This window comes from Rosa chinensis, chromosome 1 (assembly GCF_002994745.2).
Source record: "Rosa chinensis cultivar Old Blush chromosome 1, RchiOBHm-V2, whole genome shotgun sequence".
Taxonomy (NCBI): domain Eukaryota; kingdom Viridiplantae; phylum Streptophyta; class Magnoliopsida; order Rosales; family Rosaceae; genus Rosa; species Rosa chinensis.
Window position 1 is genome coordinate 60,794,755 of NC_037088.1, and position 26,092 is coordinate 60,820,846.

Here is a 26,092-nt window from a genome sequence, read left to right on the forward strand (position 1 = left end):
TTATACAATTCCACCCCAAAAACCTCAATATTTTTCGTATTATACAAAAATAAAATGAAAACCAAAATACAAATTCCAAGTAAAGCAAACTTCTTGTTCTTCTAAGCTTTCTCCATTTCGTCTCTCATGGACTGCGCTTGCAGTAATTTCAGAAGCTCTTCTCTACTTCATCAATGGCGATCTCCCTCTCCGCTTCCTCACCGTCTCTTATCGTCAAAGCTCGCCATATTGGTAAACCCCCTTTTCATTTCTTCCGCTACTTTCTTTTGGCTCAATTTTGTGTGCTGATTGATTGGTTCTGTTTTACAGAGAGTAAAGCGTTTGAACCTGGCTAAGCATGGCCGGCTGGTCACCAGAGCTTGTGGATCTGACGAAAATAGCTCTGTTAATGGGTTTAACATCACACCCAACAAGCTTTTCATGCAAGAGGTACTCATTTCTCAAACCCCTTTTACTGTTTTGTTTAAATATTGGGTCTTTTTGTATGGTGTGAATGAAAAGCTTGAAAAGTTTCGGTCTTGAATTCTGGGTTTTGGTTTAACTTATCTTTTGGTAGCTAGTTTTGTAAAAATCGATGTTTTCATTTTTTTTTTTTTTTTGGGTGTTTTAGGCCATTGGAGCTGAATATGGAGAAGGGTTTGAGACTTTTAGACCGGATGGTCCTCTTAAGATTGATGTGGTAAGGAGGTTATGAGCTATGTGTGTTGTAATCAAGTTGATTTTCTGTGTGATTATGTGAGAATTTAGTTGCTTGTTGTACACTTTTTGATGCTGTTAGTGCGTGGAATATAACTCACTAGTGTTAATTCTTATTCCAAGTAGGATTTTTTGAACGATAGATTGCAAGAAGGTTTTCTTAAACGGATAAGATATGCCATGAAGCCGGATGAAGCTTATGGGCTTATTTTCTCTTTCGACAATGTTGTGGTAAGTTTCTGTAGTACGCATTAGTCATTACTTATGTGTTTCAAATTTATCTAAGGTTTCTGGTAGTCAGAGATGGAATTGTTATTGAATCTGCAAATTTTATATATGACATATCTTGATAATCAAGAAAAGCTTTAAATGTATGATTCTTGGATGATTTGATTGCATATATGTGTTTCAGGCTGATACTCGAGCTTTGAAATTAAATGCTTGGAAGCAGCTTGCTGCAGAAGAGGGTACGTGTAGCCATTTCTCCCCTTTATTATCCCCTGCAGGGCTTTCAGTTTATTCATAAAGTTCAATTAAATGTTGAACTGGTCTGTGTTAATCAGTGGTTTTCCTCTTGGAAGTCCATTGGCTTAGATATTTCATATCTATCTAGGCTTTAGTTTGGAAAGCACTCGTTTATATATATTTGGGTATATATTTTACCTTACCTCTGATAACATGTCTTTATTTTCTATTTTTTGTCAGGAAAGGAAATTCCAAAAGAGGCTGATGTGCAAGGACAGATGCTTTATGCAGGTGCTGATCATGTATTGCATAAGGTTGGGATTAATGTTCATTTGAGGATATGTGAAAATCAAGTAGACTGATATTTTGAAATGCATCTCTTGTTGGATTGTGGCATTTCTTTATCCTAGACATAGCTATCCATTGTCTATCTATCCATTGTCTCTTACAAGTTCCAAAACTTTCAGCTTTTACTCTGGGATAAAGCAGAGACAGAACTGACTAGGTTGGCGTTAAGGTTTTCGCAACTATTTTATGATAATCTTCTCAGGGTGAGTGCTAAACTGCTTGTAAGCTATTTGAAGGACTTCTAATCTTTGCAACTATATATTATGATAATCTTATTTTTCTTTTTCTTTCCTTTTCTAGCTTGGTAAACCCATGGAGGGGCTCAAAGAATGGCTGGAGGCTGTATCTACAGCACGCATCCCTTGTGCTGTTGTTTCTAGTCTTGATCGCAGAAGCATGGTCAAAGCCCTAGAACAAATGGGACTCGAGAAGTATTTTCAGGTTGATGTCCTTTTAAATTCCAACATATATTCTTTGAAAATTGGTAGTGAGTTGAGTACCTTTGTAACCAGTACCAGCACATCTCTCAGTTTGTTGTTTCTCACTGACATATAACACATTCCTCAACTGATTGTCATTTCCTTGGGGTTATAGGCAATTGTGACCGAGGAAGATGGCATGGATTCTATAGCTCATAGGTTTCTGTCTGCAGCTGTGAAGGTATTGTTTGCAACATATGATTATTATTTCACAAATGTGTGATACAAGTCTGACCATTAAAGATTGGCTAGTCCGTCAAAATGTTTGGAGTTGGTCCACCACTATTTGTATCTCCACATCTTATGGTATATGATAATATACATACAGAGTAAATCCTACTGGATTAATTTTTCTAGCATCACTCTTTTACCATTTTCATCATACTCCTTGCAGCTGGATCGGAAGCCATCCAAGTGTGTAGTGTTTGAGGATGAGCCTAGAGGTATAACTGCCGCTCACAACTGTACGATGATGGCTGTAGGATTGATCGGCGCCCACCCTGCGTATGTGATCTCACCCCCATAAATATAGAAAGTTTTGCTATTGAAAATAACAGTGTATACTGAGTCTGAGATTCATGGTTGCACACACAGGTATGATCTGGTGCAGGCTGATCTTGCAGTCGCTAGTTTCAATGAACTCTCCGTAATCAATCTCCGAAGACTATTTGCAAACAAGGGTTCTACATTCATGGACCTCCAAAAACAGATCATAGAGAAATCTCCACCGAAGAGGAAGCTTACAATCGATACTATTTTCTGATTCATTTTTATTCCCCTAATCTAGGCCATCTAGCAGCTTATATATATATATATATGTATATTTTTTTTTCCTTTTCGGTTCTTGGTTTGAACTTCATCTCGTAATTAGCTTTTGTCTTTGATATACGAATTGATTATAGTGAAAAGCAATTCATGTGGATTAGGTCCCCCAGTCAAACTCTTATCCCAAAGTTCCCGGTCAAACTGTTTTTGGTTTGTACACGATCTGCCTTCAATTTCAGAAAAGAACAGCAAACCAGATGTAGACCACAGAATTCTTTCAACAACAACAAAAAAAAATATGTTGACCACAGAAGGTAAATGGATATATACAATCTGCCTAGTGTTGTAAGGGTGGCATTTTGGCACCAAAACACCAATTACCATACCGATCGACACTATCAGTTTTGGTTAATGATGACTGGCGGATAACGCCACCACCGATCTCTCTCCTCTGTTTTAATGATGACCGGCGGTTAACACCAACACTGACCTCTCTCCTCTTTTTGGGTGGCGTTGATATCGATTTTGTACCATTTTCGGTCAATATCCATCAGTGCTGGCGCTGGAAAACCCCAAATTGATGGATTTAATTCGGTCGGTGTTGGTGTCTCGTAGTTTCGGTTAAGACACTAACTCCGACCGAATTGGACCGATGCCAAACTCAGAGTGCCCTAACTAACAAGCGAGACACCAACACCGACCGAATTGGACCGATGCCAAACTCAGAGTGCCCTAACTAACAAGCAACGACCCGTCAAGCCTAAATGAGCAAACGACAGTCGTACAACCACATCCATTTCCTCAACCCGTCAACCGTTGACTGTTGAAGGGGTGTGACATGGCAAAAATCAGAGCCCCTTATCGTTATTATTATCATCGTCTGACAATCTTCTTGTTCTTCCTTTTCTGTCCAAACCCACACACACTGAGATGCAAAGACCTTCTTCTTCTTCTTCTTCTTCTTCTTCTTCTTCTTCATAGAGTGATAGAGACCCAAAGCTTCTTCCTTTGCCTCCAAATATGTCCTGCATTCACAGCTACGGCTCCATAGCTTGCTTCTCTGCTTCCTCCTCCGCTTCATTAACAAGAAGGAGATCCACTCCCTCTCCCAAACCTCGAATCCTCTGCTCCGTGGGAGGTAACAAGTTCAAATTTCACATCTTTATTTCTGGGTTTTTTCAACTGTTGCATGGAATTGAAGAACTGGGTTTTACCCAAGTTGGGATTTTGAAGCACAAAGTTGGTTACTTTCCTAGTTTGATAGAATACCCAATTGGGATTTTCACATCTTGATTCAGGGAGCGTGGCTGAGCCCCAAGTTACCTCTGTGGCTGAGCCGCTTTTTCTCAATGCGGTTCGGGGTGAAGATGTGGAGAGACCTCCGGTTTGGCTCATGCGGCAAGCTGGGAGGTACATGAAGGCAGGTTTATGAATCTAGTACTGTATCACATTGTCTCTGTTAATTGATTCTTAGCTGAGGTCTGGTTTTGTGTAGATAGGCTAGTAACTTGTTTCAGTCATTTTGAATTTGACAGAGTTACCAAAATCTGTGTGAGAGGCATCCTTCTTTTCGAGAAAGATCTGAAAATGTAGACCTTGTAGTTGAGATTTCGCTGCAGCCCTGGAAGGTTTTCAAGCCTGATGGAGTAAGATGCCGCTTATCTCTGCATTTGTATAATTCCTGTTACTTCTTGTATTAGGTTGTCTGTGTCCTCATTCTCACAGTTCTATCGCATTGTGACAGGTCATTTTGTTCTCGGACATTCTTACTCCGCTTTCTGGGATGAACATACCATTTGACATTGTTAAAGGCAAGGGTCCGGTGATATTTAATCCTTTGAGTAGTGCTGCGGATGTTGATGAAGTGAGAGAATTTGTTCCTCCAGAGTCAGTTCCGTATGTTGGGGAAGCATTGACAATCTTGCGAAAAGAGGTCTAACCCTATGCCTCCTTATTCAATTTCAAAATTTTTCATATTCTCAATGTCTGTAAACTAGAGCCAGCTATTAGAATGGACCACCAACAGTGCCTAGTTGCTATGGTGTTGATAGTTTGCTGAGAGATATGGAAATTTGGAATAAGTAGCTCCATATTTGCTGTGATCATTGTATTGTTCACAAATCCATATATGTTGCATGGATTCTGGAAAATTAATACTGCATACTATGACAATGTATCCCAAATGCTACTATGGGGAAACTCTGAAGTTAATAGCATGCCAAAATTTTACATGATCCCATACTTATAAGTTACAACCTTGACTTGTTTCACATTATTGATATGGATACTTTACATCTAATTATTAGTTCATTATTTACACTATAAAGTATTGATATTGGATGAAATTTGGATGTCTTTGCTTCAGCGAATATTATAACCTTCGGTATATTAACCCGTGTCTTTACTTTGCCAGGTAGATAATAAGGCAGCGGTGTTGGGTTTTGTTGGTGCTCCTTTCACGTTAGCATCATATGTGGTGGAAGGTGGTTCATCAAAGCACTTCTCAAAAATAAAGAGATTAGCTTTCTCTCAACCCAAGGTAATTTTGGTGCTGCACTGCTGCTTGTATCAAGTTTTACGCAATCTTTTGAGGTCTATTAGCATAGCTTTTACTTTTGCGACTTTATGACTACTTGCTGGGGTTGTGTTCTGGATCATTGAACCCTAATGGTTGCAGTGTTACTCCTTTGAAGTTTCTTTTCTTTTTGTGAGTCCAGCAAGTCATTGTATTTGATCTTTTGTTATTCAATCATTGTTACATGCATTGTGAAACAACCAATATGTAGGTTTCTTCAGTATCCATCTATATTTGCTAAATTTACTAATGGTAATTAGCTCTCATCATCTGGCACCTCTATATTATATCATCTCGGGAATTGGTCAATAGGTTCTAGGGTACTTTCTTTTTGAGGATTTTGTTTCAAATCCATCTTAACATTTCACTAGTACTTTGGTTTTTTCTTTTTCTGGGAGTGGTAAATCTAGAAGTGAATTCGTTTTTTAGTGTACGAATCATTCGTATCTTCTCTCTTGTTTAATGCCTTCTCCTCCTCTTTTCTGTCTGTTGACTTATGATTCCTTCCTCAGGTCCTCCATGCATTACTTCAGAAATTTGCAACTTCAATGACAACGTATATTCAATACCAAGCTGATAGTGGAGCTCAAGCTGTTCAGATATTTGACTCATGGGCCACAGAACTCAGCCCTGTGGATTTTGAGGAATTCAGTCTTCCATATTTGAAACAAATTGTGGAGGCAGTGAAACTGACTCATCCAGATCTCCCTTTGATTCTTTATGCAAGCGGGTCTGGGGGTTTGCTTGAGAGGCTGGCTTTGACTGGCGTGGATGTAGTTAGCTTGGACTGGAGTGTTGACATGGCTGAAGGTAGAAAGCGATTGGGGCCAAATGTAGCCGTTCAAGGTAATGTGGATCCCGGTGTACTCTTCGGTTCAAAAGACTTCATCACCAGCAGAATACATGATACTGTGAGCAAAGCTGGTAGAGGGAAACATATTTTGAATCTTGGCCATGGAATTGTAGTAGGTACACCTGAGGAGAACGTTGCTCATTTCTTTGAAGTCGCAAAAGACATCAGATATTGACAATTTTGCTTAGTTGAGTTCTATCCTCTGTAATTTTTTGTTCCAATTTGAGTCTTCCCTTGTTAAAGTATACTGCTCTATATAATTTGTTGATGCAGATAACGTATAGTTCAGTTCACCTAGCTATGCTCTAATTTTTTTGGTGTATTATTTCATATTTGTGAATCAATAATCATCAAGGTTAGGATAATGCAACATCTGAGGTCCATGCATGATTATGATTTATAAGGCACAGGGGATCACACGGTATTCAAGCAATGCGAAATGTGAAGAGTATATGTAGTAGAATTAAAAGATATTGGACATCTACATTTAGGAAATAGCTTCTTCACCCTTTTCTACCTTTTCCATTGTTTATATTTGGAGTGGTGATCACCTGATGACCAAGAAATTGATGTTTTAATCTCAACCTTTGAATAGAAATCCAATGGTAGGTGACCATAGGAACATCTCTGTTAATTGTTCTTGCATCTTTTAGTTTCTTTGATAAACTGTGAAATTCTGGAACTTGTTTTACGATGTGCTTGAGACTTGCCATTCGATCTTTAAAGCCTTTGAAATTAGTACTGTGGAGGTTGGATCCTTGACATGAATAGAGACAGAAGGTTTTGCCAAGGTCTGTTTATTACTGTATTAGTATTAGTATGTGCATTAGGGGGTTCAAGATTTTTAAATTAGATTCAATTTAGATCTTGGGTAATTTCTTTCTTTTTTTTGTTTTTTGGTCTGAAGATTTTGGACATGTTTTGGAAGATTTGGTAATTTTCTAGTTTCCAGTTTCTTTTAGGTTACTTGTCTTCTAAGCCAAGTTAGTATATTTCCTACTGTTGGTTAAGATTATTTGCTCGTTATAGTAGTTACTTACCGTTTTCTGTTGGTGCACTTGCTGATCATACTAGTAAATTCAGTCGATAAAATTATCAATGTAGTTTAGAGAGTTTCTCTGTCTTCTCCAGTGAACTCCAATTTTGCTAAACCTGTGTTCGCGTGATCTTGCTGTGTTGAAATTTCTGAAAAGGGTACCGGAAACTAGTTTTACTGCTGTCCATTAAGGTTCAAGAATGGACAAGAAGTCGAAGTTGTTGATGCAGAAGTTCAAAGTTGAGAAACTTTTAGGGCAAGGTAACTTTGCAAAGGTCTATAGCGCAACGAACCTTGAAACCAATCAGAGTGTAGCCATTAAGGTAATCAGCAAAGACATGGTTGTCAAAACTGGACTGATTGATCAGACCAAAAGAGAGATTACTGCTATGAGATTGCTTAAACACCCAAACATAGTGCAGCTATATGAAGCCATGGCCTCCAAAGCCAAGATCTACCTTGTCATGGAATACGCAAAAGGCGGTGAGCTTTTTCAAAAGATAAAGAAAGGAAGGCTCAAGGAGGAAGTTGCATGGAATTACTTCCAACAGCTCATCACTGCTGTTGATTTTTGCCACAAAAGAGGTGTTTACCACCGCGATTTGAAGCCCGAGAACTTGCTGCTAGATGAAAATGGAATGTTGAAGGTATCAGATTTTGGTTTGAGTGCACTTGCTGAGTCGAAGAGGGAAGATGGTTTACTACATACAAATTGTGGCACTCCTTCTTACGTAGCTCCTGAAGTAATCCTCTGTAGAGCCTATGATGGAGCTAAAGCTGATATATGGTCTTGTGGGGTGATCTTGTTTGCACTATTGGCTGGCTCTCTTCCCTTCCATGATTCAAATCTAATACATATGTATAAAAAAGTATGTGCATCAGAGTATCAATGTCCCAGGTGGTTTTCGCGTCACGTGAGAAAGCTCTTGCATGGAATCCTCAACCCTAATCCGGATCAAAGGTTTCTTGCTTCGGAGATTATGGAAAGTAGCTGGTTTCAGAAAGGGCTCAACTCCAATTCCATAACAGAAGTGGAAGAGCCAGGTTCGTTGAATGCTGATGGGGGGTGTGATGACTGTGACAGTGAGAACCAAGAGATTATTACACTCACCACTTTGACTGCTTTCGATTTCATATCTCTTGCAAGTGAACTTGATTTATCTGGCTTGATGATGCAAAAGGATTCAAAGAAAGCAATGCTCTTCACATCAGCGCAATCTGCCACATCCATCATGTCGAAGCTGAGGGAGATTACTCGGAAACTGAAGCTGAAAGTGAAGAAAGAAGGAGCATTACTGAATTGTTGGTGAAATCCATGGATGGAAAGGACATTATCCATAGAAGCCGAAATTTTTGAGTTCACTCCATCCTTTGATCTTGTGGAGATGAAGAAATCTAACGGAGATACATTCGAGCTTAGGAAGATGGTAGAAGAGGATATAAGGCCAGCTCTCAAAGACGTCGTATGGGCATGGCAGGGTGAGCGCAGTAATAACAACAGCAGCATCTGCGTTTGATATATATACAAAATTAACTGCATACATTTTTTTGTGGTGCTTGTCTTTAACTGCTTTCAAATTAATTAGATCGACATATTAAGTATATTAGACTGTAAAGGTGACATGATAATGTAGCTGTTCAATTACCAAGTGACCAATGCTTATGTTTGAGCAATTGAGCTTAAAATTAATACAAATTAATTTCTACATATATCGGTCTGGTATAAGTCCTGCATTTTCCATACAATATTTGCAAACAATGTCACTTGTATGTTTCCCATATTAAACAGGAAAGAAGAAAGCTCATGAGTCATTGAGGTGAGAGTTAAGTACTGTGACTCTAGTACTGTTTCATGAATGTTGTATCAGATTTGCAAAGTACACAGCTTAAAACCTTGATTGCACATAATCTCTTGCCATATTTATTCCCGTTATTTGTTCACATTATTCTTAATCATCATATACACATAATACCTATGCTACATTCAAAGCAGGTGGGAAACGAATGAGCACGCTGGAAAGGACTAATGCCCCAGACACCTCTGCTTTGTGCAAGTGGCATTGGTCTTCCCAGTTGGTAAGTAAATGACAGGTAAGAAAATAAATGCTTGTGCTCGGTTTACTAAAATTGTGGGGTAAAGATAAAAAGGAAATTAGGAATTAACCCTAGAGAAAGCCGAAATCTTACAACAGTAAAATTCAGAGTTCAGAGCAACCTTCGGCAGTTATATAATAAGCCAGGTTAGCCGGCCATGCTTTGGATTGAGAAAGAGATTCAATATTAGTTGGAACTAGTTTTAGAAGGTTTTCAGGATAAGTAAGGTTTCAATGGAGTGTTCTTTATGTTGCTCAAATAACATGGTCATTCTACAGATTTTTAGGCCATTCCGGTGATGAAACTGCTTTAGGTAGACCATTTCGCAAGTAATCTGTATCGAAATCTCTTGCCTGCAATGCATGCATTCATCAAACAAAATTTGTAACATCCAGAAAATAAAAAGTACTTTTCGAATAGTTTCCAACATCCCGAAAACTGCAGTAATGACATCCAGATCTTCTAAAATTTTCTTTCCTTAATTTGGTTCTACCTCAAGGATGTATAGGATTATCACCCAACGGCAAATTCAGTTTAGGATTTTTACGTTAGAATTATCTTTTACAAAGTACAAAAACGGGAAGGTTTAGGATAAATCCAATGTTTCAGTATATGTTATTTCATTTTTTTTTTTCTATCCTGTTTTGTTGTCTTGTAAGCCAAGTTTAGTATTCAGTTAAGATTTTGTTCGTTATAGTTACTTCCCGTTTTCTGTTATCCGTTCCTATTTGTTTTCTATAAAAGCACTTGCTCAGTCTTGTAAACAGTTTATCGAATTATCAATGTAACTAGAGATTTCTGTCTTCTCCGGTGTGCACGAGATTACGCTGTGTTGGAAATTGCTGAAAAGGGTTGAGTAATTTCGTGCCGGAGACTAGTTTGTGGTTATTTTGTGTACTAGGGTTGAAGCTAGATCGAGTTTGAATGGAGAGGAAGGGAAAAAGTGTTGATTCAGAAGTACGAAGTTGATAAATTTTTAGGTCAAGGAACCTTTGCAAAGGTTTATTGAGCAAGGAACCTAGAAACTAATAAGAGTGTGGCTATTAAAGTAATCGCCAGAGACAAGGTTGTAAAAGATGGATTGGTTAATCAAACCAAAAGAGAGATAACTATCATGAGAATGCTTAAACGTACACCCAAACATAGTGCAGCTATATGATGTCCTAGCCTCCAGAGACAAGATCTACCTTGTCATGGAATACGCGGAAGGCGGTGAGCTTTTTCACAAAATAGTAAAAGGAAAGCTGGAGGAGGAAGTCGCCAGGAACTACTTCCAACAGTTGATCATCACAGTTGACTTCTGCCACAGGAGAGGTGTTTAACACCACGATTTGAAGCCCGAAAACTTGCTGCTAGATGAAAATGGAGTGTTGAAGGTATCGGATTTTGGGTTAAGTGCGCTTGCTGAATCGAAGAGGGAAGATGGTTTACTACCTAGAAGTTGTGGCACACCTTCTTATGTAGCTCCTGAAGTGTTGGGCAGGAAAGCCTATGATGGAGCCAAAGCCGATATATGGTCTTGTGGGGTGATCTTGTTTGCACTATTGGCCGGTCATGTTCCATTCCGTGATCCAAATATTACACTCGTGTAGAAAAATATGCGCAGCAGATTATAAATGCCCGAGGTGGTTTCCAGATGAAGTGAGTGAAGAGAAATGAACTTACTTGAATTAATTGATTGATTACAAAGGATATCAAATATATAGACTACAAAGCATAGAGATGTGCTAAACAAGTGTGGCAGACAACATTGATATGCCAAATACAAATTGTGGTCTTGAGCTCCTAAATGTCTTTTGCATGTTTTGTCTGATGGTGGAGAGTTACTCTTATTATCCCCCCGCAAGCTGATGCGGTGATGAGGAGCAAGCAGCTTGGAACTTGGAACTAAGATTTGCAAAGCAATGCTTGAGAAGTACTTCGGTAAAGATATCGGCAACAGTGGCTAGATTGGAGAGAAAACAGAGAAGAAGTAGACATAAACACAGTGGCTGAAAACACAGAGAAGAAGCAGCAGAAGAGGTGACACACTCCAAAGATGAGAGAGATTGAAGTAGTGTGCAACAGGTTGAATTTTGAGAGAAGAGTAAATCCACTGTACCGCAGACGCACGAACCCAAAGGGCCCCTCAAATCTGCGGACGACGGGATGGAGCTGGGATTGAAGTGCAAGAAAGAAAAGGGAGACAGCTTGTTATAGTTCATCGGAGACGCTGCTCTGGCATGGCTCAGCATGGTTCATCGGGACGCTGCTCCGGCATGGTTCATCGGAGATTGAACTAAGTCATAGATGCTGCAATCAGCAGAAGAAGTTGATGAAGATATGAGGAGAAGGGTTGTTGGGATTGGGTGGGGAATTGAAACAAGATGCTTCTGCCATGATTGTGTTGAATTGAAAGCTGAACTAAGAAGAAAGATTCGGAGATGCTGCAATTGGTTTAGACCCATGGGAATGTCTTTTGCATGTTTTGTCTGATGGTGGAGAGTTACTCTTATTAGTGAGGAGCCTCCTGTCTGGGATCCTCAACCCTGATCCAGATAAAAGGATTCTTATTTCAGAGATAATGGAAACTTGCTGGTTTAGAAAAGGCTCCAAATCCGTTACGACCATACCAGAAGTGGAAGACCCGGGTTTGTTGGGCGCTGATGCAGGGTTTGATGATCGTGACAACGGTGAGAAACAACAGCTTGCTAGACCAACCCTCTTTGAACGCTTTTGATATCATATCTCTTTCAAGTGGATTAGATTTGTCTGGTTTGTTCAAGATATGCCTGGTTCGACTTGTCAGCGTGTGTTCTTCGAAACTCCCAGCTACACTTTCATGAAGTTTGTCTTCAAGTCAAATGTAATTGCATACTTGTAGCTGCTATACTTTTTGACTGTCCAAATTATACCCTTATTGAGTGGTAGTCTGTAAATGGTGACATGGTAATGTAGCTGTTTACTTAGTAACCAACACTTGTATTTGAGCTCAACATCAATACAAAATTTCTGCTCGAACAGTTCTGTTGTACGTTTTCTACATTTTTCACACAATACTCGGAAACAATGGCACTATAGTTTATATCATAAAAGTACTGTGGTTTTTTCATACCATCAAATTGTATAACTCAAACAATCTAATAGCAAGTTCTACTCGTTTGTTAAACAAGAGGAAAACTTGGAAACAGAAATTTGTAGGATCTGACATAAAATTGCTCTTAATAAGTTGCATATCTATACATATTGTATCAGATTTTCTTGCACAGCTTTAATACTGTCATTGCAATTCAGTGCCACATTTATTTACTTTGTGCAGATTATTCCTAATCTACAGACTACAGTATAAACCTAAGCTAAATATTCCTTGAACGAAAAAGGTTGAGCATGCTGGAAAGTGGCAAGGCATACCCCAAATACCTCTGCTTTGTGCCCAACACTGTTGCTCTTCCATGTTGATCAACAATGATTTGAACTTAAAAAGCACATGGAAACCTGTGAAGTGGAGGATAGTAGGTAAGCTGAAAAGCAACTTTGTTATGCTTTTGTTACTTTGTTAAGCTAGAAGTAACTGTGTTATGCTTTTAAACAAGTTAAAACATGACTTTTTACCCAGAATGTGGAAAGAAAAAGGAAACTGTTGTAAATATTAATGTGGCTATTCATGTAATAGCAATTAGTGTTGCGTGATATACGCCAATTAAGATTGATTGGTGATTAACAAAATATAATTAGCGATTGATTGATTATAATCAGACGAGTGATTGATGTAATCGTTAAATAGTTACCTTTCGTAAACCTGAGGTACTCCTATATAAACCTCATTGTGAGATGAATAAAATCACTCCATTTCTCATACTTCATTCTTGGTGTCTAAACTCTCCCTCTCTCAAATTCTTTTACTATCGTTTTACAACACGTTATCAGCACGAAGCTCTATCCCAAGCCCTAGCCAGAGAAAAAAAAAAAACCCCTGCTGCAGCCTGTTTGCACCCCCGAAACCTCTTGATCGGGACCTCAGATCAAAATATTTCCTTCATCAAAGTTGTTCGTCTCTGCCTCGTCTATCTGCCCTCCAAATTTCAGGCTTATTGGAGTCGTTTTGAGATCTGTACACCATTCGAAGTGGGAGCTGTCCAGAAGAGGCGAATAGCTTTTGGATTGGCTGAGAAGACAACCTTCTCAGTTCTGCACATATAAACTGAAGATTCATCCGCTCTTCATCAAGTAATGTTTTCCAAATTCTAATTTTAATTCATGTTTTCAAACTTGATTATATGAACAATCACCATGATGCATGAACCCCCAAATTTACTTTATTAATTTATTTGGTTGATACATATATATCTGTCATATATATTTGTTCATGTTTTTGGATTTGATTGATATATACCATGACACATTGACATGTAGGATTCCTATTTAATATTACTATAATGCCAGAAGCGTTTATTCAAATCATTGCCATAATAATGTGCATCATTTCCTGTTAATGCCGTATATTACGCTCATCACCATAATGATTTCATTATTGACTTTATGATATTTATTTACTTCATTACAATTTCTTAATGTTGTACATTAAGTTTATTGCCATAATGATTATGTAATATTTATGGGGTTAATGAAGCGTTAATGCCAGAAGCATTTAAAGAAGAAAAAAAAGACAGGTTAATGGTGAATATTAAATGAGGCTGAGTCAGAAGCTCAAATCAAGCCCAAAGTCACAACAACAAATCAGAGCCAGAAGCTCAGGCCCAAGTTGCAAGGCCAGAATAGAAGCTCACTACATGTTGTCATGACAAAAGTTATGAATCTTCTCAAACTAGGCTCATCCAATTGGATGCGATGTCTAGGCAAGGTTCAGATGAGGCCGTGTACTTAAGTGAGCCTTGCTCCACCTAAACCTCATCCTTCCTTACCTGGTCGTATTCAATTGGAGTTACCGAAAGGGTTGAGTAATAACTTTTCATTCCTTGGCAGACCAGTTTGAGCCCAGTAGGCCCACTCTCTCTCTGCAGGACCTAGCAGCCCAGCAGGCCTCACATACTCTTTAACTTACGCATGAAAGCCCGGGTCACAAGCTCGCAGACTAAGCCCGATAGGCTTCACTATCAAGCCCACTCCTTCTTTGGTCCAGCAGAATCAAAATAAAAGGAAAAATGATTTCATATTGTAAATAGATTCTCCATATCTAATATGTGTAGTTAATTGCCAGAAGCATTTATTTACATAATTGTATGATAATTAATCTGTTATATTACTAGCATGCAATTAATATCTCAATTGATTTGTGATTTTTATTTATCCAATTTGTGAGATATTATTACAATTTACTTTATTCAATATTATTGTGTTACTTGCCTAAATTTTCGCACTAGAATATATGTGCAGAAAATGCAGGTACCTAATGAACTAGAAGTTCTAAATGAACCAGTAGTTCATACATAAATCGAATTTATAGTTTCGATAATGCCATTTAAGAAACTTGAAGTTTCCTTCATAAATTCATCACACATGATAAAACCAGTAGATTTTACATGTCTAATCCGATTTTTCATACCATGTTATAGAACCTGAAGTTCTCATTACTTGCTTATGGACGATATTACCCAAAGCACTAATATTATTTGTTCCTTTCATATAAGAAATGTCAAATCTCAACATATTTGATTTTGTTGCTTTGGAGGTTTCCAGAAGAAACTATCTAAAGTGGACTCAAGATGTGAAAATTCATCTGACTACAAAGAAGATAAGATCAACAATCGATACTCATGACAATGTAGTCACTAAGGCTTTTAAGGCGAGTGTCATAATGTTCATAAAGAAACATATGAAGAAAGCACTCCAAGTTGAGTATCCAATGAAGAGGATCCACAGACTCTTTGGGTCGCTCTGGAAGAGTACTTTAACCACTAAATGACCATTTTCTTGCCTGAAGCAAGACATGATTAGCAAGATATTGAACAAGCCCATCTGCCCAAAATAATACAAGGAGAGTCACTTTATTAATTCTCAGAATTGATCACTATCTTGTTGCTCACTGAAATGAACAACAACCTCCTGTTGAGGAATGATCAAGCCAAGCCCATCGGTACCTGAGCAGCACTTTTGCTTGAAGGAATTGATGTTGCTCATTGCATAACAAGCCAAAGTGGAAAGGAACACTGGTTCGGCCCGCCGCCACCAAAATCAGCATGATCTTTGTTATTGATGTGGAGGAATTAACTGCTTGTCTCGCACCTGTTGTGCGATAGCTTAAGCAATAGATGAGTATTACGCCGGTAGCGGAACTCAAAATACCAACTTTATTAAAGGGTCATTTTCTATTGATTCCACACTAGAAATCACGGATTTTCAGGCAGTTACTGAACATACCGAGGATTAGAACTCGAAGACATGGGTATAATTGGCCCCTTGTGCCATATCTATTTCATCTTAATGAATGAAACATCTTCGGATGTTGGTGATTTATGTTTTCAATCATTTTGGATTATGAAAATGTGGTTATGTTCGAATATATTTAATTCAATAAACTTATTCATACATGTGATCCATTGAATTAAATTTATGAATAGGCATGTATTGTGGGGAAGTTTGTTGTCTGGTTAAAAGTGCTATTACGCACACCATACTCCCAGATCGGAGATATTTTTCAAACTTATTGTCTATTCATACCTCTGTGACAACCGTATCAGGGCAATCTAACCTGATAGAGGGCTATGGCAAAACCCACAGTATGTTGTCCAATGGTACTGAACCTACCATTAATGAGGCCTAATAATCACCACGTTCCAGAAGAACGTTATTGAGTGTTAAGGATATTCGAACCAACAGTTACCACGTTGAAACCACTGAGAAAAATGAGTGGAATAGCTTTGCATAACCTCTGAGTGTGCGGCCAGAAGCGTACATTGGAGAAATTGAAATCTGTTAGCTAGTAGCTAACTAATTCAAGCAACTACTTGCTATGGCATGACCGTTTGGGACATCCAGGTCACAGTATGATGCACCGTATCCTCAACTCATCGCAGGTGCATCCCCTTCTGAATAAGGGTCTTGTATATAATGACACACTATGCCATACCCATTAAGAAGATTTCATACTAGACCATCATATGCAAAGACTAGTACATACACCACCATTTTTCTGCACAGAATGCAAGGGAAATTTGTGGACATATCCAACCACCATGTGGACCAGTTAAATATTAATGGTTTTGGTTGATATATCGACAAAGTGATCACATGTAACACTGTTGTCCACAAGAAAACGCTGCTTTTGCTAAACTCTCGCCCAGATCATGAAATTGAGGGTTCACCACTCGGATTATCCCATAAAGTCCATAAGACTTGATAATACCGGAGAGTTTACATCGAAGTCTTTCGATGATTATTGCATATCCTTTGGGATTGATGCTGAACATTTAGTTCCCTATGTTCACACCCAAGATGGTCTCGCAGATATAATCTTGGTAATGCGCACCAAGCTTCTAATTTCTGCATGGAGCTATGCAATCTTGCATGCAGCTACGTTGGTCCCGTTGAGGCCCACTGCTACCAACCTTACTCTGCGTTACAGCTGGTGACTGGGTACGAACCTGATGTTTCGCACTTACACGCATTTGGGTATGCAGTCCTCGTGCCAATTGTGCCGTCACAACGTACAAACTTGGGTCCTCAACAAAGGATGGGCATACATGTCGATTATAAATCCCATCCATTATATGCTCTTTAGAGCCCTTGACAGGCGATCTCTTTACCGCTAGATTTGCGGATTGTCACTTTGATGAGACAGTCTTCCCGCCGTTAGGGGGAGATAAGAACGTTACCGTTCCTGATGAACGACGTGAATTGACGTGGAATGTCCCCACTATGTCTCATTTTGATCCCCGAACCGCACAATGTGATAATGAAGTGCGGAGAATTCTAGATCTACAGAGTGTAGCCCAAAATATGCCAGACATTTTCTCTGATCTAGCTAAAGTGACGAGATCATATATACCTGCTGCAAATGTGCCTGCAAGGATAGACGTCCCTGTAGGATGTGTCGTCCCAGATGGATGAGGTACGACCATGGCGGCTAACCAGTCATATGTCCCTGCCCAGAAGTGAGGTAGACCATTAGGTTCGAAGGATTCTTATCCCCAGAAGAGGGTAAACTTGGCACAAACGAATCCTCTTGACATCGCAATCTCAAACCGATTCATCTCACGAGATAAATCCGGATTATGGGTATGTCCTAGAAGAGACTATGTTGGGGGACGCTCCAACATTTGAACCCACTCCCGAGAATAGAGAAATCTCGGTAAATTTAGTGCGATTTGGAATCGGATTGAGATTATCATCGATGATATATTAGTATTTGCGGTGGCCACCGAAATTATAATAAGCGATGACCTCGAACCTTGCTTTGTTGATCAGATTCAATGAAGAGATGACTGGCCAAAAAGGAAAAAAGCAATCCAGGTCGAATTAGATTCCTTGATAAAGAGAAAGGTGTTTGGACCTGTTGTTCCTACACCTCCCCATGTTAAACCCATAGAATTTAAATGGGTATTTGTAAGGAAGCGTAATGAGAAAAAACGAGATTGTGATACACAAGGCTCGTCTAGTGGCGCAAAGATTTTCTCAACGCCCTGTGATTGATTACGAGGAGGTGTATTCTCCCGTAATGGATGTCATAACGTTCCGCTACCTTATCAGTTTGGTAGTTTCCAAAAAAAAACTGAATATACAGCTTATGAATGTGGTCGTAACTTATCTCTATGGGGATCACGATACAGAGATATACATAAAAGTTCTTGAAGGACTTAATATACCCGATGCAAATAGTTCTAGACCACAGAACACGCTCTCTATTAGTTTTGAGGCGTTCACTTTATGGATTGAAACAATCTAGACGGAGGTGGTATAACCGTCTAAGTGAATATTTGATCGGGATGGGATATGTGAATAATAAACTATGCTCATATGTGTTTATTAAGGAAACAAGTTCCTAGTTTGGAATTGTGGCGGTCTATGTCAATGACACGAATTTGATCGATACTCCTGAAGAGATCAAGGAAACCGCAAAGCACCTGAAGTTGGAATTTGAGATGAAAGGCCTTGGGACAACAAATTATTGTCTCGACCTGGAGCCCGAGCACAGTGCAGATGAAATTTTGGTCCATCAACCAAATTACATCCAGAAGATGTTAAGATGCTTTAATGAGGATAAAAGCAAGCACACCCATGGTCGTCTGAAGTCTAGAGAGAACCGTATCGTCCTGCAGATGATAACGAAGAGATATTGGTGCCAGAAGTCCCATATCTAAGTGCAATAGGCGCATTATTGTACTTGGCTTAATGACCTAGACAGGACATCTCATTCGATGTGAACTTGTTAGCTAGATATAGCTCTGCGCCAACACGCTGCCACTGGAATGGCATAAAAGACATTTTTCGCTACCTTAGAGGTATGGCGAATATGGGCTTATTCTATCCCTACGCATCAAGGAATGGATCAAACCCCCTTGTTCCTCAGAATGATGATTGTCTTGTTCGATATGCTGATATAGACTATCTATCAGACCCGCACAAGGCACGTTCCCAAACTGGTTATGTCTTTACCATTGGGAATACTACAATTTCTTGGAGGTCTACCAAATAGACACTTGTTGCTACCTCTTCAAATCATGCTGAGATACTAGCTCTTCACGAAACAGTATGTGAATGTACATGGCTAAAAGCCGTTACAAAGCATGTTCGAAGCACATGTGGACTGCATTCCACCACTGATGAACCAACCATTATCTACGAGGATAATGCTGCTTACATAGAGCAGATAAAGACAAGTTTCATCAAAGGAGACAACACCAAACATATTGTACAGAAGTTCTCCTTCAATTAGCAACAACAGGAGCATCAGAAGATTGAAGTTTAGTAGATTTGATTTGAAGACAATCGTGCAGACCTCTTCACCAAGTCACTACCAAAGTCTACATTCCAGAAGCATGTCCAAGGTATTGGTCTACGTAAACTATCTGAATTACCTAACATGTAATTTTCAGGGGGAGTCGAAATCAGGGGGAGTATCCTGAAGCATACTCGTTTGACCATCGTGTACTCTTTTTGTCCTTCGTCCAGGGTTATTTTGTCCCACTGGGTTTTGTTACCTGGCAAGGTTTTGACGAGGCACATCTTTAGCATGGTCACCCCACTTACTGCATCCAGAAGATGCTTTGATTCGACATATATATGCATTTGCTCATCTTTTTCCTCCGACCACGGGTTTCTCCCACTGGGTTTACCGGGCAAGGTTTTGGTGTAGCAAATCTAATGCATCCCTCTCGTAGACATACTACCTACTTATGGTGCTGATAAGAAGACTTCACCTATCTCTGAAGCTGTGATACTGCTACTCCACACTCAAGCGCGTTGTGCTCTTTTTCTCCTTCGACCAAGGTTGTTTTTTCCCACAGGGTTTTTATTACTTGGCAAGGTTTTTGACGAGGCAACTTAGAAGCGCATAGCAGGGGCAACACTATTGACATGGAATATCCAAGGGGGAGTGTTGTAAATATTAATGTGGCTATTCATGTAATAGCAATTAGTGTTGCGTGATATACGCCAATTAAGATTGATTGGTGATTAACAAAATATAATTAGCGATTGATTGATTATAATCAGACGAGTGATTGATGTAATCGTTAAATAGTTACCTTTCGTAAACCTGAGGTACTCCTATATAAACCTCATTGTGAGATGAATAAAATCACTCCATTTCTCATACTTCATTCTTGGTGTCTAAACTCTCCCTCTCTCAAATTCTTTTACTATCGTTTTACAACAGAAACTGTTTTGTTAGGATCTAAAAGTGTACTTCAGAGCACCACCGGAAAGTTTACGGGCAGAACAGTATTTACAAGCCAGCCATGCTTTTGATTGAGAAAGAGTTTTCAACATTGGAACTAGTTTTAGAAGGTTCTCAGGAGTATAAGTATTTCATTTAGTTTATGTATGTCATGCTGGCAGATCAACTACATGAATACTCGGCCAGTAAAAACATGGTTCTTGGAAATCTCAGACACAGTACCTTTGGGCACAGCCTGAGATTTCGAAATAGACTATCCTGAAATTATGGACTGAAGTTTAATGAGAGAAAAGAAATTGGTTACATAAGTGTTCATGTTCCACGGAGAGAAATGACACGGTCTTGAATCAACTTCCTTTCCCAATCTGCCATATCCTCAAATGCAAATTCAGGAAGATTCTCAAAGGGCTCCTTCCATGGATCATTTTTGGCCAGATCATAAGTGGCTCCTTGTATTGCTCTCTTATTGGGTCCACAGGGTCTCTTGGATGTCAGTGCGTCATATGCTGCATTCAGCTGCACATATCCACAATTCAATAGTTGTCATGAATCTAAACAGAGATGAACACCCCAGTTTCTCAAATATATGGTCGTGCTTAATTCGGATTTCATAGTACTTTAGACTTCACCAAGGCCTCATTACTACATTGTTGGAATGCTGAAAAGCTCAACAAAAGGATTTTGGCACCATGCATTTTCTTGATGGAACCAAATCGAACATAGATAAACAAGGACTCACACTCACATTCATTCCGAGGAACCAGTACATGTAAGCTATTGCCACAGCAGGGGCCCTTCCCAATCCAGCAGTGCAATGCACGTACACTTTTCCTTTTCCCTCATGTATAGCCCATTCCAGTGATGAAACTGCTTTCGGTAGACCATTTCGCAAGGAATCTGGATCAAAATCTTTTGCCTGATACATAAACAAAGTAAGGCAAATGCGCTAAAGTTGTAACAACGTTTACTAGTCATCGAATGGTTTCCAAAACCGTAAAAAAAAAAGTGCAATGGATATTTGCTTACAGGCCTCCTCGTATGACGGATTCCGACTTCTTTACATCTTTTTATTATCGACTGCAAGTCAATTCCCCAATATTCAACATCATTGTCCTGCTGCAAGTTTAGAATGTATGCCACATTCTCTACTTCTCTCAGGTGATCTATATCTTCTGGTTTCTGAGGCTGGGAGCCCACGATCAAGTTATCCGTTATCAGTGTGTAGTTCATGCCTGAACATTGGACAGTAGCAATCACATTAGCTGAAGAACCAGAATCAATTCCATTGTACCATTCTTCCTACCATCAAAATAACATTGGCAATTGCTTATTTTCTCTTATCATTTATTCCGAATGCAAAACCCAAGCTCTCTTAACTCAATCTTCACCTATTACAATGCCTAGTTATTCTGAATTTGAAGAGAAGATAATGCAACATAAGGTTCTTATTCATTAATGATTGATCGAAAAACTATTTAGGATAACAATTTGACCAAAATGACAATGCTTGCTGCTCAAGTAGTTCAAATAATCAAAAGGCATTTCAGACAAATTAACTAATTTTTCCGACTGTTAAAGAAGAACAGCCTTCTGGGCAAAAAGGAGAAAAGAGAACAAGAAAAACATTTTTAACAGTGCAATGTAATACTGTTTCTGTGGCACCCACTTCCCAAAGTATTAAACTTTAAAAACCTCTGAATCTGCTGCAAAGTTTCTTTAAAAAGTGGCCCATTTTCTGGGGAAAGTTGCAATGAAAAGTCAATTAGTCTACCACATTCTAGTAAAAAAATCACAACAAAAAAGCTACCCACTGACTAAAAAATCCAGCCTTTTTCGATTCATAGGACAAATCTCAAATCCACCACAAGAAAATCCACAAGAAAATGATGATAATTTCAAACAACCTAGGCATTGGTGGGTTTGGTTTCAATTCCCAACTGTGAATGCGGCAGAAGACAAATAAAATAATATAATGATGGAAAAGAGAACTGACCCAGATCATGATGATATTCATATGGGTTCCTCATCATCCTTTTCATAGCTGTGTTGTAATCCTCAACCACTTTCTTTGAATTTGAGGCTGTGCTGCTTGTGGGTTTCTTTTCAATTCCACTCTCCGGCAATCCACAATAGACTTTGTTCAATTTCAAGGAGTTGTTGGAACCCATTAAACAACTGCATGAACATTTCTTCATCTTCTTCAAGAACACATCTTTTTCAAGAGGAGCTGTGAACACTGAGCTAAAACAACTGTTCCCAACACCGGCCATTTTTCTCCACCTATTTCGTTTCCTCTCTTGCTCTCTCAGATACCATGATCTGGGAACCAGAAATTATATACTACACGGCTGGTTTGTCCAAATTGCCCTTGTCCTTCATTCAAAATACCTATTGATTGTTCAATAAAAAATAAACTTCCTCTAATTTGGGTAACAGTGTTCTCAATCTAAATATCTAATACACAACTTGTAATTATATCATGGGTTTGAACTTTGGAGAATGGAGAGTTGGAGACCATCAACTTGGTCACTAGCTCAACAGCATAATCTACATTTGGTGTGTCAATTCATCACATGAGAACCTGCATAGGTGTCCCTAATCCAATGCTTATTTGTCTCCTGGTTAATGCCTTGAAGTGTCTAAAACAAATCCAAATTGGGGGACACATGCACCACCACCATGTTTTATGTTTCATGTCAGATCAACACGGGCAAGACCGCAAGAATATGTTCTCAATTCAGCTTTGCCCCTTCTCCTTTTGCCTTTCTTTAATCCCACTGCAGAATTATGGTTATGATCGATAGCAAAAAGAATATTGTTCATCTGTCAATTAGACCAGCTTACCAGCCAATCATGTTCGCCAAGTTCTGACTATATATGTCAATTATTATGTACAAAGAAAAAACCAGAAGAGAGTTCTGGTGCTTTTGGTGCAATTAGTTAAATCCCCACTAGAACAACACAAATGGACAGGTCAGAATTCCCCCACTAAATCCTGCCTCGAAGAACCTTGTGAGTTGTGGTCTTCATATGGGCCAATTCAAAGCCAGAAGTAGATGTATGCAACTTTTTCCAGATCTTGACATGAGAATCAGTTGTTATTCTGAATCTGAAGTTTGATTTTACTTCATGTCCTGGTTGTCCTTATGGACTGGATACTGGCCAATACCAATGTACCTTTATTTGCTTCGTTTACTATTCAAGATCTTATCTTGGCAATAAAAATGTATACTTTATGCTTTTCTTGTTTTCCATTGTTTAGTCTCAGTTAGTACCATAACCAATTACAAAGAAGAAGAAAATGACATCTGGGTCAGATAATAAGGTCTTGAGACTTGGGGATAAAAAAACAAAAAGATAATGAGCAAAAGAATCAAAAAGATATGAGAGCTTCTACTTTCACATTGTCCGGTCTATCTTAACCAATACAGGAAACCCGTCAAAAGTAACAAAGCGAAAAAACTGTACAAGTCTAAAACTCTAAAGCATGAAATATGTCATACACCAGCATATGTAGATCTTGGATAAACAAAGTTTGATGATTCAGCGACCGTAAAGCATGAAAGGTGTTATAAACTGAACTGAATTCTAAACTATGTCATGTACCGATTCATAATAAAAACGACCCTCCAGATTCAGACAATACATGCATCCGGGTCACAAAAGCAAAAAAAAATGAAAACAGAGTTGAACAATATGCAAGTATTTACGTTTATGAATCGAAAATTAATCATTTACCAAAGTAAGAAAAAAAAAATTGGAAAAAGCTAAACTTCAAGCTCAAGTACTTTTGAAGCTTGGTCTTCTTTGGAATGATCATGCACCACCCCGTTGGACCCAACAGCTTCTTCTTCCTCTTGTTCACCTTTCAAAACTCCCAGCTTGACCAAAAGTTCTCTGCTCCAATCCCACAGGTGCAGAACAATAAAGGTCCCAATGCCACCAATCAAACCATAGGCTATTGAGTAAGTCAACGGCATCAGTATCAAAGTCACAAACGCCGGAATCGCCTGCCTCATATCATCCCACTCTATCTCCACCACCGACTTCATCATCAGCACGCCGACTAATATCAGCGGCGGGCCCACCGCCCAAGCCGGAATGGAAGCCAATAACGGCGTGAAGAATAACGCAAAGAAAAAGTAGCCCGCAGCCGTCAGCGCCGTCAGTCCCGTCCTCCCGCCTTCTCTTATCCCCGTCGATGACTCGATAAACGTCGTCACCGGTGACGTGCCAAGCAAGGACCCCACCACGATCGACGTGGCGTCGGACATGAAGGCGAAGTATTGACCTTCGAAATTACCGTCCTGGTCCATGAACCCTGCGAAACGGGCCATGGAGTATAGGGTACCCGTCGTGTCCAGTATGTCTACGTAGAGGAACGTAATTAGGGCTTCCCAGAAATACCCTTTGCCGAAGCTCTTGAAGCTGAGGGCCCCCGCCGTGGATTGGATCGTATGTACGTCGAAGACTTTTTTGAAATACTCGTAGGCGGCGTCGCCTGCGGCAGTGTGGGGGAACGCCGTTACTTCTGTGTTACGGAACCACGAGACGGCCGTGACGAAGACGATGCCGTAGATCATGGCGCCCTTGATGTTTTTGACGAGGCAGTAGGCGATGATGACGAAGCCGACTATCCCTAGCCAGAATGTGGGGCTCTCCATGCGGCCTTGCGTGCAGAATATGTCACCCGAGACCGTGCCGCCAGCCAGCAGGCTGACGGTGCCGTTCGCGGCAGTTACTACGGGCGCCAGCGACACGCGCTTGGAGGCGGGGCAGGCTCCGATGGTGACGAGAGTGGAGGAGCTGTAGCCGACGAGTCCGATTCCCTGGTTGGACTGCAGGCCGATGAAGGCGAGGAAGAGGCCGATGCCTGCGGAGGAGCTGATCCGGACGGGTTTGGGGATCAATTTGGCGAGTTGAGCGCGGAGTCCAATCGCGGAAATTAAGAGGAAAATAAGACCTTCCATGAAAACGGCTGCCAAGGCGCTCTGGTATGAGACGTTGCCTGATCCGTGAAACCCGACGACGGTGTAGGCGAAGTAAGCGTTGGTGCCCATTCCCGGGGCCAAGGCGAGAGGCAGGTTGGCGAATGCGCCCATGATTACGCAACCGATGAGGGAGGAGGCCACGGTGGCAACGATGAGGTCTTTCCGGACGCGGTCAAGGCAGGCCGTGTAGCCGGGGTTGACCGGATCGAATTTGCATGACGCATCGGGTTGGATGACTGTTCCAGTGCAGTTGTTGACGGAGAGGGAGGAGTCGGAGCAGAGAGGGATGCAGTCCGAGACGGAGCAGGTGCCGCCGGAGTCGGTGAGGATGGAGGCGTTGACGGCGAGGATGTATGCCATGGTGAGAAACGTGGCGGTACCGGCCCGGAGCTCGGTGGTGAAGGTTGAGTTTCGCTCGGTGAGTTTGAAGCGCTTGCCAACGCGGCTCTTGGCGACGTAGGTGTTGAGCCGAGTTAAGTGGCTGGGCTTCGCAGCCGGCGGAGGAGCCTCCATGACCATTGGTGGAGGTTTGTTCAGAGCTCTAGAGGGTTGTGATATAATATGATGACCGTGTGTGACAGTGGTGGGTTTCTGTATATATAGTAATTGCGGATGTAGATGGACATGGGGTCGGGGGAAGAAGATGGAGGATTAGTGACTTACTTGCGTATAAAGAGAGAGATTCCAAGAGGAGAGGGATCTTCTTTTTTAATGTGGAAAAAAACTCATAAAGTATCTGGGAGAGTTTTCCTTGCTAGGCTATGATTCTCATTTTGACTTTCTCTTTGTAAATAGTTTCTCTAAATTGATTTGTAGCAAAACTTGATCCATGAGTAAAAATCAGGGTCTTTATTATTATTTTTTTTTATAATATTACATAAATATTAATATTTCGCTTTCATACGAATTTTATATTGTATGGAATAAAATATGACAAAGTGTAACGTCACTAAAAC

General features: G+C 40.0%; 5 protein-coding genes and 1 pseudogene across 7 annotated transcripts; 4 read left to right on the forward strand and 2 right to left on the reverse strand.

Moving 5' to 3' along the window:
* Positions 1-35: 35 nt before the first annotated feature.
* Positions 36-2,928, forward strand: LOC112196977 (5-amino-6-(5-phospho-D-ribitylamino)uracil phosphatase, chloroplastic). The gene is made up of 11 exons (XM_024337493.2): positions 36-231; positions 310-429; positions 611-679; positions 823-927; positions 1,109-1,163; positions 1,402-1,475; positions 1,629-1,712; positions 1,810-1,950; positions 2,104-2,169; positions 2,383-2,492; positions 2,583-2,928. The coding sequence occupies exons 1-11, from the start codon at positions 127-129 to the stop codon at positions 2,749-2,751; spliced, it is 1,098 nt and encodes a 365-aa protein (XP_024193261.1). The 5' UTR covers positions 36-126; the 3' UTR covers positions 2,752-2,928.
* Positions 2,929-3,554: 626 nt separating this feature from the next.
* On the forward strand, positions 3,555-6,490 carry LOC112183118 (uroporphyrinogen decarboxylase). 2 transcript variants are annotated; one of them, XM_040510737.1, is made up of 7 exons: positions 3,555-3,680; positions 3,722-3,891; positions 4,052-4,173; positions 4,289-4,399; positions 4,498-4,686; positions 5,167-5,292; positions 5,841-6,490. In XM_040510737.1, the coding sequence occupies exons 2-7, from the start codon at positions 3,774-3,776 to the stop codon at positions 6,354-6,356; spliced, it is 1,182 nt and encodes a 393-aa protein (XP_040366671.1). In that variant the 5' UTR covers positions 3,555-3,680; positions 3,722-3,773; the 3' UTR covers positions 6,357-6,490. The 2 variants fall into 2 exon arrangements, with proteins under 2 accessions (XP_040366671.1, XP_024177383.1); XM_024321615.2 differs by having other exon boundaries at positions 3,642-3,891.
* A 195-nt stretch (positions 6,491-6,685) lies between these two features.
* Positions 6,686-8,893, forward strand: LOC112183275 (CBL-interacting protein kinase 10). Its single transcript, XM_024321651.2, has 2 exons — positions 6,686-7,540; positions 7,640-8,893. The coding sequence occupies exons 1-2, from the start codon at positions 7,418-7,420 to the stop codon at positions 8,525-8,527; spliced, it is 1,011 nt and encodes a 336-aa protein (XP_024177419.1). The 5' UTR covers positions 6,686-7,417; the 3' UTR covers positions 8,528-8,893.
* On the forward strand, positions 8,537-10,970 carry LOC112171239 (annotated as a pseudogene).
* Positions 10,971-12,484: 1,514 nt separating this feature from the next.
* On the reverse strand, positions 12,485-22,497 carry LOC112183438 (phosphoglucan phosphatase LSF2, chloroplastic). Of its 2 annotated transcripts, XM_024321916.2 has the most exons (5): positions 22,139-22,497; positions 21,172-21,377; positions 20,891-21,061; positions 20,450-20,661; positions 12,485-12,785 (listed from the first exon to the last, which is right to left on the reverse strand). In XM_024321916.2, the coding sequence occupies exons 1-4, from the start codon at positions 22,413-22,415 to the stop codon at positions 20,458-20,460; spliced, it is 858 nt and encodes a 285-aa protein (XP_024177684.1). In that variant the 5' UTR covers positions 22,416-22,497; the 3' UTR covers positions 12,485-12,785; positions 20,450-20,457. The 2 variants fall into 2 exon arrangements, with proteins under 2 accessions (XP_024177684.1, XP_040366683.1); XM_040510749.1 differs by lacking the exon at positions 12,485-12,785 and having other exon boundaries at positions 20,244-20,661.
* Positions 22,498-23,670: 1,173 nt separating this feature from the next.
* LOC112183361 (adenine/guanine permease AZG1) lies at positions 23,671-25,810 on the reverse strand. Its single transcript, XM_024321747.2, has one exon. The coding sequence runs from the start codon at positions 25,653-25,655 to the stop codon at positions 23,913-23,915; it is 1,743 nt and encodes a 580-aa protein (XP_024177515.1). The 5' UTR covers positions 25,656-25,810; the 3' UTR covers positions 23,671-23,912.
* Between the last annotated feature and the right edge of the window lie 282 nt (positions 25,811-26,092).

What these genes read in the sequence shown, in the direction of transcription:
- LOC112196977 (XM_024337493.2), top strand. Translation starts at nt 127, where the DNA reads ATGGACTGCGCTTGCAGTAATTTCAGAAGCTCTTCTCTACTTCATCAA. An exon ending in TTTATGATAATCTTCTCAGG is followed by an intron (nt 1,713 to 1,809) that starts GTGAGTGCTAAA and finishes TTCCTTTTCTAG; the next exon opens with CTTGGTAAACCCATGGAGGG. An exon ending in TTCTGTCTGCAGCTGTGAAG is followed by an intron (nt 2,170 to 2,382) that starts GTATTGTTTGCA and finishes TACTCCTTGCAG; the next exon opens with CTGGATCGGAAGCCATCCAA.
- LOC112183118 (XM_040510737.1), top strand. Translation starts at nt 3,774, where the DNA reads ATGTCCTGCATTCACAGCTACGGCTCCATAGCTTGCTTCTCTGCTTCC. An exon ending in AAGCTGGGAGGTACATGAAG is followed by an intron (nt 4,174 to 4,288) that starts GCAGGTTTATGA and finishes TGAATTTGACAG; the next exon opens with AGTTACCAAAATCTGTGTGA. An exon ending in TGACAATCTTGCGAAAAGAG is followed by an intron (nt 4,687 to 5,166) that starts GTCTAACCCTAT and finishes TTACTTTGCCAG; the next exon opens with GTAGATAATAAGGCAGCGGT.
- LOC112183275 (XM_024321651.2), top strand. Translation starts at nt 7,418, where the DNA reads ATGGACAAGAAGTCGAAGTTGTTGATGCAGAAGTTCAAAGTTGAGAAA. An exon ending in ATCAGAGTGTAGCCATTAAG is followed by an intron (nt 7,541 to 7,639) that starts GTAATCAGCAAA and finishes AACATAGTGCAG; the next exon opens with CTATATGAAGCCATGGCCTC.
- LOC112183438 (XM_024321916.2), bottom strand. Translation starts at nt 22,415, where the DNA reads ATGGCCGGTGTTGGGAACAGTTGTTTTAGCTCAGTGTTCACAGCTCCT. An exon ending in TCCGTCATACGAGGAGGCCT is followed by an intron (nt 21,062 to 21,171) that starts GTAAGCAAATAT and finishes TTTATGTATCAG; the next exon opens with GCAAAAGATTTTGATCCAGA. An exon ending in ACTGGTTCCTCGGAATGAAT is followed by an intron (nt 20,662 to 20,890) that starts GTGAGTGTGAGT and finishes GGATATGTGCAG; the next exon opens with CTGAATGCAGCATATGACGC.
- LOC112183361 (XM_024321747.2), bottom strand. Translation starts at nt 25,655, where the DNA reads ATGGTCATGGAGGCTCCTCCGCCGGCTGCGAAGCCCAGCCACTTAACT.